The 17625-nt window shown below is 47.1% G+C and overlaps 1 protein-coding gene across 2 annotated transcripts in view; it reads left to right on the forward strand.

Annotated features, from left to right (window-relative positions):
* LOC123765536 (alpha-1-macroglobulin) overlaps positions 1-17625 on the forward strand; it is a 251748-nt gene that overhangs the window by 215418 nt on the left and 18705 nt on the right. For both annotated transcript variants that reach the window (XM_069334071.1, XM_069334070.1), the window contains exons 23-24: positions 4007-4280; positions 16266-16417. In XM_069334071.1, the coding sequence (XP_069190172.1) occupies positions 4007-4280; positions 16266-16417 (426 nt within the window). The remainder of the gene's footprint in view (positions 1-4006; positions 4281-16265; positions 16418-17625) is intronic.

The raw sequence follows: 17625 nt of genomic DNA on the forward strand, positions 1-17625 counted from the left end.
GACACACACACACACAGACACACACACACACAGACACACACACAGACACACACACACACACACACACACACAGACACACACAGACAGACACACACTCGACAGACACACACTAGACAGACACACACTAGACAGACACACACTAGACAGACACACACTAGACAGACACACACTAGACAGACACACACAGACACACACAGACAGACACACACACAGACAGACACACACACACACAGACAGACAGACACACAGACAGACAGACACACAGACAGACAGACACACACAGACAGACACACACAGACAGACAGACACACACAGACAGACAGACACAGACAGACACACACAGACAGACAGACACACACAGACAGACAGACACACACACACAGACACACACACACACAGACACACACACACACAGACACACACACACAGACACACACAGACAGACACACACTAGACAGACACACACTCGACAGACACACACTCGACAGACACACACTCGACAGACACACACTCGACAGACACACACTCGACAGACACACACTCGACAGACACACACTCGACAGACACACACTCGACAGACACACACTAGACAGACACACACTCACTAGACAGACACACACTCACTAGACAGACACACACTCACTAGACAGACACACACTCACTAGACAGACACACACTCACTAGACAGACACACACTCACTAGACAGACACACACTCACTAGACAGACACACACTCACTAGACAGACACACACTCACTAGACAGACACACACTCACTAGACAGACACACACTCACTAGACAGACACACACTCACTAGACAGACACACACTCACTAGACAGACACACACTCACTAGACAGACACACACTCACTAGACAGACACACACTCACTAGACAGACACACACTCACTAGACAGACACACACTCACTAGACAGACACACACTCACTAGACAGACACACACTCACTAGACAGACACACACTCACTAGACAGACACACACTCACTAGACACACACACACTCACTAGACACACACACACTCACTAGACAGACACACACTCACTAGACAGACACACACTCACTAGACAGACACACACTCACTAGACAGACACACACTCACTAGACAGACACACACTCACTAGACAGACACACACTCACTAGACAGACACACACTCACTAGACAGACACACACTCACTAGACAGACACACACTCACTAGACAGACACACACTCACTAGACAGACACACACTCACTAGACAGACACACACTCACTAGACAGACAGACACTCACTAGACAGACAGACACTCACTAGACAGACACACACTAGACAGACACACACTAGACAGACACACACAGACAGACACACACAGACAGACACACACAGACAGACACACACAGACAGACACACACAGACAGACACACACAGACAGACACACACAGACAGACACACACAGACAGACACACACACACAGACACACACACACAGACAGACACAGACAGACACAGACAGACAGACAGGCAGGCAGGAGTAAGCGGAAAGGCCCTAGTATGGGTGAAGAACTACCTAACAGGAAGGAGCCAGAGGGTAATGGTAAGGGGCGAAAAGTCGGACTGGCGAACAGTAACAAGTGGAGTACCTCAAGGATCGGTGCTGGGACCAATCCTCTTTCTAATTTACGTAAATGATATGTTTACAGGAGTGGAATCATACATGTCAATGTTTGCAGATGACGCAAAATTAATGAGAAGAGTTGTGACAGACGAGGATTGTAGGATCCTCCAAGAGGACTTAAACAGGCTGCAGAGATGGTCAGGGAAATGGCTACTGGAGTTTAACACCAGTAAATGTAAAGTTATGGAAATGGGATCAGGTGACAGGAGACCAAAGGGACAGTACACAATGAAGGGGAACAGCCTACCTGTAACGATTCGAGAAAGAGACCTGGGAGTGGATGTGACACCTAATCTAACTCCTGAGGCACATATAAATAGGATAACGACAGCAGCGTACTCTACACTGGCGAAAATTAGAACTTCATTCAGAAACCTAAATGAGGAAGCTTTTAGGGCGCTTTACACTGCCTACGTGAGACCCGTCTTAGAGTATGCCGCGCATCATGGAGCCCCCACCTGAAGAAACACATAAAGAAACTGGAGAAGGTTCAGAGGTTTGCGACGAGGCTTGTCCCAGAGCTACGAGGGATGGGATATGAAGAACGGCTGAAGGAACTGAACCTTACGACACTAGAGAAAAGAAGGGAGAGAGGAGATATGATAGGGACATATAAAATACTTAGGGGAATTGACAAAGTGGAAATAGATGAAATGTTCACACGTAATAATAACAGAACGAGGGGACATGGGTGGAAACTGGAAACTCAGATGAGTCACAGAGATGTTAGGAAGTTTTCTTTTAACGTGAGAGTAGTAGAAAAATGGAATGCACTTGGGGAACAGGTTGTGGAAGCAAATACTATTCATACTTTTAAAACTAGGTATGATAGGGAAATGGGACAGGAGTCATTGCTGTAAACAACCGATAGCTAGAAAGGCGGGATCCAAGAGTCAATGCTCGATCCTGCAAGCACATATAGGTGAGTACATATAGGTGAGTACAGACACACACACACGCACAGACACAGACACACACACACACAGACACACAGACACACACACACACACACAGACACACACACACACACACACACACACACACACAGACACACACACACACAGACACACACACACACAGACACACACACACACAGACACACACACACACACACAGACAGACACACACACACACAGACACAGACACACACACACACACACACACACACACAGACACACACAGACACAGACACACACACACACAGACACAGACACAGACACACACACACACAGACACACAGACACACACACACACACACACAGACACACACACACACACACAGACACACACACACACACACACACACACACAGACAGACACACACACACACACACACAGACACACACACAGACACACAGAGACACAGACACACACAGACACACACAGACACAGACAGACACAGACAGACACAGACAGACACAGACACACACACACAGACACACACACACACACACACACACACACACACACACACACACACACACAGACACACAGACACACACACACACACACACACACACACACAGACACAGACACACAAAAAAGAGACGCCAGGGGCGGTATGGTCCGTTCTTCCGTCGGGTTCACATCACGGTGTGGGAGCTTGCGGTGGTGTGGATATTGCTTCTGAGGATTCGGGTCGCTCGTGGATCGACGATCAGGCTCCACTATGTCTGCTCGGGCGAGCAGACTTCCTCTGACACTTGCTCTGTCAACGCCTCTTTTTTGCCAGATTTTCCCTCCCTATTGCAGCCAAAATGTCACCTACGATTTGTTTATTATTTTTCCTGTGATTAGGGAACAGAAATGAACACTTTGATTAGTCATAATTTATTTTGTTTTTATTTCTTGCGCCTGGGCGTGTTGCAGGCTATAATTCAAAGAGCAGCCCAGGGGTTAAGTATTTATTTTTTTTTCCATCTTTTGTAATGCTGTCTGCGTTCTTTTTTTACGTTGGTCCTCTTTCTGGCATTCCACAAAGGAACATGTTTCAGGAACTATATATTCTGTTAATTTTGTGGGTTTGAACATATTAATCTGTACTCAAATAACAATGTAGTGATCAAGCTTCAGTTCCTAGTCCCAGCTTTTTAACCAGTAATATATGGATGTGATACATATCCAATCCAAAGGCGTTGTTATTTACATTGGATTTACCTCGGGAGTTTCTTTGCTTACGTGTGTATATTGGTATTCCATTAGTACAATGAATTTATACAAGGAACAACTACCTATTTATTACCAAATAATTTTATTGCTTTGACTGTTGGCTAGTAATAATTTTGTTGTTGTAAAAGCAAGAGCTCTATTGATTTAATTTAATTATAATTTTCAGGGTGGCATTGATAGCAGTGGTACACCTGCTCCTTTTACAGCCTATGTGCTCATTTCACTACTGGAAGCTGGTGAACCATCCTCAAGTGGAGCAGTTAGTGAGGCAGCTTTCTGCTTATTACAGGACAAAACCCAAGACCCCTATACATTAGTATTGAAGGCATATGCCTTGGCTTTGGCTAGGTTGTCTGAAGCAGAGGCTATAATAGAGCAACTCATTAGTCAAGCAGTGGAGAACTCTCATTCCATGTATTGGGAAATTCCAGCTGGGGCAGGTATGCACTTTCACATAATGTATCTATTTATTGTAGCAGTATTTTATAATGAAATTAAATTATTAAAAACAGTGTCAGGTGCTGTCAGGGTGGCCATGTGTCTTCATAATGTGAAGCATGAATGTATGCCTTATAATTTTGGAAGTGAAGGCATCAACACATCAGAGAAGAAGTTCCTGAATTAAAATAAGACATTCTGTGGAGAGCCCCTTCGGCTCCCCAGAGCTATACCTTGCTGATGTGCATATATTAGACCACGGCAACAGTGAATCGATGGAGTTCTAGATCTTCCGGGGACCAGTGCCAGAACCTGGTCCCCTCGAATGAAGCACGAAGAGCAATGATCTATAGACACCCCCATGTAATTGGAAGCAGTCTGTCTGCCATCTACCAGGTCAGGCACCCAGAAAGGTAGGAATTCTAAAACAAACTACATCTGGTTAAAAATTGCAAACCGAGGGCCAAACTAGAAAACAGAGCTCCTCAATCTAAAACAAGCAAACAAATATGACGTCACTACAGCCGCCGTACCGGATAGCCAACCCTAGTTCAAGAGGCTGCTGTGTTGGCGACGGTCGATCGACTCTGGCTCTATCCTTTTGAACTGTGCTTCCTTGCGGTGGTGGTGTTCTGTGTTGGTGGTGTGCGAGCCAGGATTAACACAAGAGTACTGGAGTTGCATGCACCTAGGGCTAACTTCTCTAGATGCCCTGTAAGTACTACCTTTGCAGCTTAGGGTTATCTTCCATGAGTCGTTCAGGAGAGGCTACCTCCGTGTGGTTCTGTTGCTGCCCGGTGAACGCCTACCCTTGGGATTCAGCTGGGGTGGTTCTTACTTCTGTTTGACCTTGGGTAGAAGGTAGTATCGTCTCTGGCTAGGGTGCAAAGTACTGTGCAGCTATCTGATATATGCATAGTGACCGGTTCTGTTCCCCCTGGAGACTTTGTGCTTTTACGGGGTTTCTCTTTTGTTTTGCCTGGTGGGGGTTTGCCTGGTGTGGCTGTAGGATCACCTGTATGATTTTGTTGGCCCTCTGCTAGGACCCTGTGTTTGCACACGTCACAGGAGTTCAGCTTTTAGTTTGTTCGCTTGGTGGCTTTGGGATAACTGGTTAGCAGTACGTTGACCAGACCACACACTAGAAAGTGAAGGGACGACGACGTTTCGGTCCGTCCTGGACCATTCTCCAGGTTAGCAGTACCTAGCCTGGGCTTCCCTTAAGTCAGCCTAAGGGTCATGGGAACCACCCATTGGGGCTCGTTAGTCCAATGGAGGAGACCTTTTAGTCCCACCTCGCTCGTGCAAGTTTGAAAGTTGCTCTGTCCCCCTTGTCTCAGGGTGAGACTTGCCGTCTTTACCTTTGTTATGCTGCCTGTTGGGTCAATGACACCTTTGACCCCGAGTCCTGCAAGTGGTTTTCCCTTGTTTATACTCTAGTTTATCCAGTCCACTGATGTTGATATTCAGGTGCAGGCAGCTTCAGCATTACATGCACGGTTTAGGTTGCTGCAACGAGCTAGGTTGGTTGCCTTTCTAGATGCCCTGCTTTGCTTAGAGATCCCGGACTTGGGGACGTTAGTTGCCTCGACATTGGTTTAGTCTGCGCCCCCTTGTCCTTCCCCTGCTGTCGTTCATCCTGCTTCCCCACCTCCCTGCTCCTGGCTCCCAAACGTCTGAGGGTTTCGAAGTCGGGGCATGGTTTTCTTGGTGGTGAAACTTGGGCGGCTTCATGGACTGCCCTTCAGTTCGGCGGCAAAGGCATTCGAGCCTGTTCCTCCTACTGGGGCTTTTGGGTCACGCCAGTGGGCCCCCTTCATCCCTGCTGTTCCGGTGGACTCTGCCTTTTCTCCAGAGGCAGGAGGTTTGGAGGATGGCTCGGTCTCGGGTCCTGATGTGGAGGATTCTGGGGTTGGGGAATAATCGACTTGGGGGCTTTGACCCCGTTTGAAACCACTTGGGTGTTGGTACCCTCGGCGTGGGGCTTGTTGTTACAGGGGGAGGGGTTTTCCTATCCTCCCTCCCTGTACGAGTTTGACGTGCGCTCGACTCCTCTCTGGGTTCGGTTCCGGGTTCCCTTATGAGCCTCGGTTCCCTCTTTTTGGAGGTTTTCAGCCACCCGCATCCCGCCGAGGAAGGTGTGGGAGGCCCTTGCGGCTTACCTTCTTCAAAACCCAAATTACGCCTCGATAATGGTTCCTTCTCTTGAGTTTAGCTCCTCTTTTCCTTACTAGGTGCATTATGAGGTGCTGGAGTCTTCCTGGCTGGCAGACTGTCCTCTCTCTTCGTTTGGGGCATGGCATGCGTTCTGTCGGACCTGCACGCTTGAGTGGTGGGAGTTGATTACAGTCGTTCAGGTTTACCTGGGGGGGCGAGTTTCAGCACCTCAATGCATGCTTGTTCGCCCCCCATGTTTCCTCGTGATACCGGTCAGGTGCGGCTACATGTGCAGGTTCCCTCCATTTCAGCGTCTCTGGTGGGCGAGGATTTTCGCACCCATGGGCATTTGGCTTCGGTCTTGTGCTTCTTTTCACTGCTGGAGCTGTCTTCGGGCTGGCTCGAGGAGGATGTGGAGGAGCTAGGTATCGAGCCTATGTCCGGTGCGCTTGCCTCGGCGGCTCGGGCGTCGGCTACCTTGTTGAAGTTTTGCCCCGATTCTGAAGGAAGCAATGTCTGTTCTTTGCTTCCCGCCTCACGTGCAGGTAGGCAGTGCTCATCCACTCTTCGAAATCCGCTTGGGCCTGGCTCTTAGATTTTCGACCCCTTTCTGGGGGGAACCTCTACAGCTTCTCGGAGCTCTCCAGGCTGATATGGATATATTAGACTTGGGACCACAAGCCAGAACTTGGCCCCCTCAGAGGCATGAAGAGCAATGACCTATAGAAACCCCCGTGTGGTTGGAAGCATTCTGTCTGCCATCGACCGAGTCAGGCACCCAGAAAGGTAGGCGCCCCAAAACAAACCCCTATTCTGGTTAAGAAATTACTACTGAAAGCCGAACTAGTGGACAGAACTCTCCAAACGAAAACGAACATGACATCGCCATGCCGCTTGTCTGTACCCCCCTCTCCCTAGCCCCAGACCCTCACTCCGACTATCCACACCCCAGTTCTGTCGCTGATGTGATTGGCAATGGTCGTGTGACTCTGTCTCCTGTTTACCTGTTCTCCAGCTCTGTGCCTTGTGTGGTGCTGTTTCTCTGGTGGTGCACGAGCCAGGAGTAATTTCACAAGTACTCTGTCTGCACGCGCCTATGGTTACCTTCCTTAGGTGCCCTGTAAGTACCGCCCTTGGGGATTGGGGGTCACCTTCCACAAGTCACCTTACCTTGAGGTTACCTCGAGATGGTTTCGGGGCTTAGCGTCCCTGCATTCCGGTCCTTGACCAGGTCTCCTCGTTGCTGGACTGGTCAGCAACGAGGTGGTTGGACGCAGCTGCTCGCAACCTGACGTATGAGTTACAGCCTGGTTGATCAGGTATCCTTTGGAGGTGCTTATCAAGTTCTCTCTTGAACACTGTGATGGGTCGGCCAGTTATGCCCCTTAAGTGTAGTGGAAGCATGTTGAACAGTCTCGGGCCTCTGATGTTGATAGAGTTCTCTCTGAGTATCTATTGTACCTCTACTTTTCAATTGGGGTATTCTGCTCATCCTGCCATGCCTTCTGGTCTCATGCGATGTTATTTCTGTGTGCAGGTTTGGGACCAGGCCCTCTACTATTTTCCACGAGTAAATTAGTTTCTCTCTCCTGCCTGCGCTCAAGAGAATACAGATTAATGCATTTTAGTCGGTCCCATTAGTTTAGATGTTTTGCTGAGTGGATTCTAGCAGTAAAGGATCTCTGCACGCCCTCCCGGTCAGCAATTACTTCAACTTTAAAAGGAGCTGTCATTGTGCAACAGTGACTTTTTTTTTTTCCCTGGCTTTTTCTTGTGAGGCCGGGGCTTCAGGGAATGGCTCGGGCCCTGGGTCCTGCTTTGGAGGTTCCTGGAGCAAGGCAAGGACTGACTGGGAGGGGGTCTTGGGGCCCGTTGGACCCCGCTTGGGTTTTTGTACCCTCTGAGTGGGGTTTTCTTCCCTCCCTCCACCTCGTATGAGTTGGATTTGGTGTCAGCCCCTCCCTGGGTTCAGTTTTGTGTCCCTTTGGATCCATCAGTCCTGTTCTTCCAGAGGTTTTTGGCGTCCCGTTCCCGCCTCATGAGGTGGAGCCATTGCAGTTTACCTCCTGCATGATAATGCCAGATAATGCCACCATGATGGATCCTTCTTCGTTCAGGTTTGGATTTTTGTTGCCTCCCTGGGTTCGTTATGAGGTTCCGGAGTCGTCCTGGGTAGCGGACTGCAATGTTTCGTCATTGGAGGCTTGGCACACGTTCTGTCGGTCCCGCATGTGAGACGTGAGGCTGGGACAGTGGTCCAGGTTTGCCTGGGGGCGAATTTGAACACCTCAATGCGTGCTTATTCGCCCCTGTCCTTCCTCGGGATGTTGGCATGGTGCAGCTTCACTTGCAGGTTCCTTCCCTTTCGGCTGCACTCGTTGCTGAGGATTTGCGCGCACGTGGCCTGTTGGTGTCGGTCTTGCAGTTATTTTCCCTCCTTGAGCTGTCCTCAGATTGGCTTTCGGAGGATGTAGAGGTGCTTGGGGCTGTTCCTGGGTCCGGTGCTTTGGTCTCGGAGGCGCGGGCAACGTCTTCTTTGCTCAAGTTGTTTGAGCCGATCCTGTGGGATGCGGTACTTCTGTTTTTATGCTTGACGTCTCGTGTGTGGGCAGGCAGTGCTCGATGCCTCCTTCGAATCTGCCTGGGCCCTGGCTCTTAGGTTTTCCTCTCCTTTCGTCCCATTGACGGGGCGATGGGGTGGGGGGTGAAGCTTGCTCTGTTTGCTCACGCATGGTCTTACGATTTGTGGGCTTTTTGGGTCGTTTCCGATGGCTTATGGTGGCGTTGGGTGACTCCTTCCCAGTCAGGGGGTTCAGGGCTGGCGGAGCAGGCCTCTAATCCTGCGCTCTTTAGTCATCTTGGAGTGGGTGCGCTGGGCCACCCACGCTGAGTGGGTGCGCTGGGCAACCATCGTTCCATGGTTGGAACGATGACGTCCCTCGGGTGGGTTTTTCGTCTGCTCCCAGTCCCGAAATGGGACTGTGCGTTCCTGCAGTTCATTCTAGACTTGTCCCGTTTAAACCCATGGGTTTATTGACCCTCCGTTCGGATGACTACTGTCCCAGGTCCGACTTCTTTTGAAGCCGGGTGCTTGGATGGTGTCCCTGGACCTCTGCGACGCCTATTGGTATGTCCCAATTCATTCGGGGTTCTGGGACTGGCGCGGTTTTGTTGTTGGGCGTCAGGGTTCCTGCTTTCGTTGCCTTCCATTTGGCTTGAACCAGACGCCTCGCGTGTTTACATGCCTTACCTGGGTCATGTTGGCCCGTCGGCATCTTTTAGGCGTTTGGGTCCTAGCCTACCTCGACAGCTGGTCCCAAGAAAGTCGGTGGTAAAGTTTAACCTAAGAAAATAGTTGTGAAGACGACGATAGAAGAATAACAAGAGATCATTCATAGGGAGACAATGTGATGTCTCACTACAGACAAGTATTAAAAATGTAAGGAAAGAAAGTGTCTATAGACAGATTCTTAGTAAGACAAGCAAGCAGTGAGCCACAACCAGGTCCTATTGGTATGCATCCAAAACGTAAAAGAAAAAATTCCCCAGAAATGTCATCACTGCTGTCCTAATGGAAAGGGACCCCTCCCCTTTCCTCACTGTCTTCCATACGCCAACAGGAGTTTTCAATAAGGATAAGATATACTTGTACATACTGTGGTACAAAATATAAGTAGTAGTATGTATAAAATGTATTTTTAAATTAATATTTTTGGGGGTGTGGAACGGATTAGTTCAATTTACATTATTTCTTATGGGAAAATTCGTTTCGGTTTTCGAACAGTCTCTGGGAATGGATTAAATTCGAAAACGGAGGTACCACTGTATTATTGTCATAATATATATTCGCTACATAACATTCCCTCCCAGGGAATGAAAGAAGATAACTACAACACAAATACGAGGCTACTGTTCCCTGGGGTGCCGTGGAGCATATAGTCTGGCACCAAAAGATGCAGGCAACGTGTGGATGAGTAGGAAAGATGTAGTAGGAGAGAAGAATGTGCACAGTTGTTGCGTCCTGGGTCTCTGGTGGAGCATTTAGATTTGGGGCGGATGGGCTCGGGCACCAGGACCATCGAAGGTAATGTAGCCACATAGTCAGTACGAGAAAATCACTGTTAGAGCTGAATTGTCCTGGCGGCGACTAAGAATTGGAAACAAAGGCTGTAGGTCCTGTACTCTGTAAGGAAAATGCTCGAGTCGGCAGAGTAGCAGAATGCAGTGAACATAGATGAATCTGATGAAAGAGCAGCTGTGGTGGGAGTCTCTATCGTCACAGCAGTGCCCTGGCTGAGACAGAGTCAGCAGGACAGGCTGTAGGTCCCACATGTAGTTACTGATGAGGCTATTGGATGTAAGCGATGACCTTCATACTGTCAGATGTAGCAAAGGAGCAGGCAGAGATGATCACGGTGAAACTCTCAGCTGTGGTGGGGTTGCAGGCAGCGGTCCACAGCAGGCAGCAATGATGGGTGGAGTCCAGTGAGAGGCCATGTTGTAGTTGATCGGGGCTGGATATTGTCGACACTCAGAGGTCACTAATGTAACGTATGATAATGTTATGTTGTTTGGTTCATTAGATGCACAGTTTAGTGGTTCTGATATTTATTTAGTAGTCTTGGTTCCAGCAGTCAGTTGTTGGCAGTGTCATAGTTCAGACGAAGCCTGGGGCAGAGCAGAGAGCTGAGCGAGGCTGGAGTCGAGGAGCTCGCTGCGAGACGAGAGTGTGGAAACTTGATGCGGTCGGAATCTGGCCATCTGCTCTGTGTCGAAACTGAAGTATCTTTGGTCGGTTGGAACGGGTCACGTCGAGTGCTACATTCTTGAGGCTGAAGGTGTGCGGCAACTCTCAAACGTCTGCACTGAACCATTGTTGAAATTATACTGATGATTACTTGCTTCTCGATTGCTTATATAATCGGACCACACATTACCTAATAGGTTGGAAAGAGTGCTAACTGTAGTTAGGGAAGAGGTATGAATTGTCATTAGTGGCATTAGTAGACTTAACCCCATCACATTAACCTAATGAGAGTTTAGTGCGGGTATATTATTTGCATAATAGACTCGCTACAAATGTGAATAATGCCACCTTATGGAATGTGGAATATAAATTTTGTGAAAAAGCTTTGAAAATTTCCCATAAATAAATCTTGAGATGGTTCTAGATAGAAAACTGTCACCAAAAGATTACATAAAGAACATTGTCGAGGAACCTATGCTTCATTTTCCAATTTCAAAGCTGCTTCTAAATACTGTACATGGATGGTGAAATACTGAAGAAATTGTTTACAACCTTTGCGAAACCAAAGTTGGAACATACAGCAGGTGTATTTACCTGAATTTACATTCAGGTAAATACAGCACTGCCATACAACAGATAGATGAAGAAAAGGACCTTGGAGTCAGTCCATCATTCACTAAAAGCTGTACAACAAGTGGGGGCAGCAGTAAAAAAAGGGTGAACCAAACCCTGGGAATAATCAAGCGTACCATTACCTTCAAGAAAAAGAAAATAGTCCTTCAATTCTGGAAGTCTCTGGTGCGCCCTCACCTGGATTATTGCATCCATGTATGGAGACCTCATCTTCAGGAAGACATAGCTGCTCTGGAGAAGGTGAAGCAACGGGCAACAAAAATCATACTAGAGCTTAGCTATCTCTCGTATCAGGAACGATTGAGGGCCACTGGGTTACTAACACTATAATAACAGGGCGCCTCACAGCTGGGTGGACAGCACTTCGGATTCGTAGTCCTGAGGTTCGGGGCTCGATCCTCGGTGGAGGCGGAGACAAATGGGCAGAATGTTTCTTTCACCCTGATGCCCCTGTTACCTGGCAGTAAATAGGTACCTGGGAGTTAGAGGACTGCTACGGGCTGCTTCCTGGGGATGTGTAACAAAAAAGGAGGCCTGGTCGGGCCGTGGGGACGCAAAGCCCCGAAATCATCTCAAGATAACTATGGAGTTCGACCTACCAGGGACCACGAGCCAGAACCTGGCCCCTTCAGAGAGATTTCTGGGAGCAATGGCCCTGGAACCCCCCCCCCCACCTGTGGTTTGGGGTTTTCCTTATCTGCCATCGACCGGGATTAGGCACCCAGAAAGGTAGGCATAACAAAACAAACTCCTCATGGTAAGAAACTAACGACTAAAAACTGAACAGAGAGGTAGAACGTCCTCCAATCCCAATGAAACAAGCAAACGAGCAAATGTCACACTCCACTGCCGCGCTGCTCGTCCGTGCAGCCCTCCTCTTCCTAAGAGTGGGAGGGGGGAGGCCCGGACCCCGACGCCGGCTACTCGGACCTCCAGTTCGGAAGCTAAGCATCTAAAACACGAAAAATCGTCGACCGAAGGAAGGGAGGGTTACCAGGGAGCCTCTGGGGCTCACCCAGCAAATGGCGTTTCATTACATTCAACGTTGGTATTTTGTGGGGAACTCCTTCGGCTCACTGGAGCTGCATCACCAATGATAAGGAAAAGAGAAACATACCCGGGAGGCGGCCGCCTCAACGCGAAGTAGAGACAATGGGGGTCAACCTTCTAACCAAAGCAACACAGGAACGCCCAGGAGCAGGAACGTTAACCAAAGACGGGCGGCCTTGACCCCTGTTTGACCTCCAAAATCCCAGTTCCCGAAGATCAACCAAAGACATGATGCCATACATGGCAGCCAAAGTGGCAAACTTCCAAACGGCATGGGGAGGAGGATAGACCGCAGGCTGGCTAGACTTGATGATCCTGCGGACTACCTGGGAAACCCGAGCCCCAGAACAGGGAATAAGGGAAACCAGATAAACCCAAAACGCATCCCCAGCTACCGAAGCCGAAATGCGGAGATAACAGCAAAGAGCTGCAACCGGACATAACACAATATGCACCCCTAGCCTGACCAACCAGGCACCAATGACCCAAGGACCCTTCTGGAAAGCAGCCGTCTCGTCCTTCTCCAGAAAAGAAAAAGGCAGCAAACTAACAAATCAATCACCAGGACCAAAAAAAGCAGAAACCCCTGTGCAGGAAAAGAGCAGGAAACTCCCTGACTCGATCCCTAGAGGCCAATGTCAAGAAAAAACAGAGCCTTGGAAAAACAATCTTGAACCGAATGAGCCACCCCAAACCGAGAAGACAGAGCACCCTGTCCAAGGACCAGGACGGCTCAGGCGGCACATGAGCAGGCCAGAGAGGAACAAAGAATGAAAAAACTTACAGAACGGGGCAGAGGAGACATCCACCCCGAATGCAAGCTGGAGCGGCCCTGCCAGTGTCGCACGATACAAGGTGACAGTATATGTCGCCTTGTATCGTGCCTAATATGTACGCGACATATTTTGTCGTTGGTAACAAAATGTCTCCTACGATTTTTTTTAAGATTTTTTTTCGTGATCAGAAAACACATTTTAACAATCTTAAAGGAAAGTTTTTTTCCCCTAGCAGTGTGGCAGGCTATCATTCAAAGCACCTTTTAGGGAGTTAAAGGTGTGCCACCTTTCTTCTTCCCCATGACAGTGTTTTCTTGGCAGGCTTTCTGCCATCTTCTTTCTCTTCGTTGGGTTTCTTTCTGTCCAACAGGGTTGTTTTGTCCCCTCTATGCCAAGATCAATTTCACATGATGAATACTGTCGCTTCGTATCGTGCGGCACGGGGGGAGCCGCTTCAGCTTGTGCTCGGGGTGGATGTCACTTCTATCCCATATCCCAATTTTTTTTTATGCATTTTTCACCTTCGTTTTTTCTTCACTTCGGTTATGGTGGTCCCTTTAGTTTGTGATCATTACTGGAAGGCCTTGTTCTATTGGCCTTGGCCTCTGGTGGTCAGTCGGGGAGCTTCATGCTCTTGTCCGGTGCCGGGGGTTTTGTTCTTTTGGTCCTAGTGGTCGTCTTGTTCGGTTGCGGTCGGCCCCTTCTTTTCTGGCGAAGATTGAGACGACTGCTTTTTGGAGGGGTCTTTTAGTTGTGGATACGTGGTTAGTTCGGCTGGGGTGCATTGGTTTCCCAGATTCCCTGTTGAAGGGCTCGAGTCTCGGGTCATCCGCAGTGTCATAACTTCTAGTCAACCTTTGGTCTTGCCTCGTGCCCATGATGATCAGACGTTTGCCACTATGTTGGCAACGTTTGGGAACATGTCTTGGGATGATATTTGGGCACGGGGGTTTTGGGAGGTCTAACAGGATCTTTGCTGCCAGGTATGTGGTGACCGTCCCTGGCCATTTACGGCCTTGTACTGCTTTGGGGTCGTCTGTCGTGGCCGACTACTCTTCTTATTGATAATTCCTTCTCTGTGGGTAGTTAGCTTCAGGGAGCCAACAGGGCTTCCGACAGAAAACCAGCGTTGATTGTAATGAAACGCCAGTTTCTGGGTGAGTCCCGAAGGCTTACTGACACCCTCCCTCCCTCCCTCCCTCCGGTTGGCAACTTTTATTATTCAAGAACAACTGGTGATGGACCGGTTCCCCCCCCCCTCCCCAAAGCAAGGATGGATGGAGGTAACGAGCAGGGGGGTTAGTTGGATAAAGTTTTGCTTGTTTCTTTTCTATTTGGGGTAATTCTTTTGATATTTTGAGGGCGTATGTCACATTTTCTATCAGCCAGTAGTCTGTTTTGATTCGCCTACCTTTCTGGGTGATTCCCTGGTCGATGGCTAGATGATAAACTTAAAGTAAAAAGTGTTAATGAGCCATTGCTCCCTGCGCCTTTGAGAGGCCAGGTTCTGGCACGTGGGCTCTCCTCCCCCTCCCCCTCAGTAGGCATACAAGAACCCTGCGACTGATGACTCCTAGTAGTGTGGCACTTAATAAGTAAGCTAGCTTCAGGGAGCCTCCGGGGCTCACCCAGAAACTGGTGTTTCATTACATTCAATGCGATATATTTTCTTTGGCCCATGGAAGGTTACATGCTGCAGAGTACACATTTGTATGCACTTCAATATGTCATTTAAATATTATATACTTGAATTATTGCATTCTTGAAGGGATACCTACAATGACCAGGATAGTCTCTTTCTCCCGGTCTCCCTCTAGTTACCTCTCTGTCTAGCTATATATCTATCTAGCCCTATTTCCCATCCCCTTTGTCCCTTCCCCTTGTCTTACCCCCCCCCCCTCTTCTCACATGCTTCTCATCTCAAGAAGCTTTGCTTTTCTTTCTCTCCTCTTCCCTTCTACTTTTTCAAATACATTTGTTCGTTTCAGTAACAATTCTATGTTAATCACACACCAGATTTTACACTTGACCTAATGAAAGACTCCTTTTAAATGGCCAGTGGGTATTTATAATTACCGGTAGTAATATTTCTTAAAGCATGTAACTTAGGCCACCCCAACCAGCCAATGGTTATCCCCCTGCAAAGTTGGGTGAGGGCTAGCCCCAAGTGTCTGACCTCCAACCTTAAACACATTCTCTCTTATCAACATAGTTGTAAATCTAATATGTTTTCTATTATATATATATCTATAACATTTTCTTACTGTTTGCCAACAATAATACAGTAGCACTGTTTTACATATAAACAAAGTTTCTTTTATTGCATTTTTCACTTTTCACAAGCATAAATTAAACCATTAGTTTGAAATTCACACCAAAGAGAGGAAAATAGATTTTTGTGGAACTTGAGCTTCTAGCATTTGATGACTGTTATTTATTGGTCACAACTTGATAATACGTTTTGTTAAGAGTTGTGTAGTAAATTTTAAGAGCCTTGTCGTCAATGTTGAGAGTCCCATAGTCAATGCACAATAAAGAAACAATTAAGTTATTCTACGTTCTGTATTGTAAGTGTTAAAAAAGAAGCTTAATTTTCACTGTGTATACGTTTTACTTTATTGTAGGCAGGAGTGATGCTGTAGCAGTGGAAACTGCTGGCTATGCCATCTTGGCTATGATGACTTTGGATAGTAAACGTTTTGATAACCAGGCCAGAAAAGTTGTCAAGTGGATCTCTTCTAAGAGAAATGGTCAAGGTGGTTTTATCTCAACACAGGTAAGCTTTCTTTCCTAAATGTCGATAAGCAACCCGTTCTTGCACTTGCTTATAGTCAATATTTGGCATATGAACAAGTGCACATGTTACATACTAATTTATTGTGAGTATTTGAGTTTACCTTGAAATGCTGCATAGAAAACACCGACCTAACCTACCTTTCTTAGTATGTTAAGATATTACAATTAGTACTGAACCTATATATACCTAAGGGAGCCGAGCGGACAGCACGCGGGACTTGTGATCCTGGGTTTGATCCCAGGCGCCGGCGAGAAACAATGGGCAGAGTTTCTTTCACCCTATGCCCCTGTTACCTAGCAGTAAAATAGGTACCTGGGTGTTAGTCAGCTGTCCCGGGCTGCTTCCTGGGGGTGGTGGCCTGGTCGAGGACCAGGCCGCGGGGATACTAAAAGCCCCGAAATCATCTCAAGATAACCTCAAGACATATTGATAAAAAAGTTCTATAAAAATAATAAAACAAAACTAAAATATTTAAATAAATTGTAAAGTAACTCAGGATATTGCCAAATTTTGTATAAAATCTCTATTGTTTAAAAAAAATTGAGAGGAGAAGTTAGTGCCTTGAAAAAAATATGGCTTGGAATATGTCGCATATGCACTTATAAATAAGCAAAATAGTGACTATAAGCAATAAGTCATATAGGTGCTGTCTTGAGCGAGAGCGGGTTGCACCCCGATAAGACTAATAATATTAATGTCAAAACATATTAATAAATGCAAAAAAACAATTTTAATTACTGTTTCAATCAAATTTTTAAAACCATAATATTAACAGCATTTCATTTAATACACCAATTATATTACAATGTTTGAACCATTTGTGAAAATATGATGATTATAACAACAATTTATTTCCTTAACGGATGAAAGGAGTTATAATGAAAATGATTTGTCAAAGTCTATTGATTTGCCTTGTGATTTAAAAACAATAATGGTATTCTTTCAGTGGAATTTATTTTCTGTGCATGAAGTCATATATTCCACATCTCTCTTTTTAGATTTTAGAACTTAAGTCTATCCTTGCACTGCAGCTCCTTGGTTACAATAAGTTGAGATGTCATTAAATATATCATGCTGAAAAATTACTTTTAACCCCTGCACTGAGCCAGCTGACATTAACCCTTCGGCTGCTCAAGTGATTTGAGCATGCAACACAGAGGTGTGAATAAAATAAATTGCTCTAAAAA

Source organism: Procambarus clarkii, chromosome 30 (assembly GCF_040958095.1).
Source record: "Procambarus clarkii isolate CNS0578487 chromosome 30, FALCON_Pclarkii_2.0, whole genome shotgun sequence".
Taxonomy (NCBI): domain Eukaryota; kingdom Metazoa; phylum Arthropoda; class Malacostraca; order Decapoda; family Cambaridae; genus Procambarus; species Procambarus clarkii.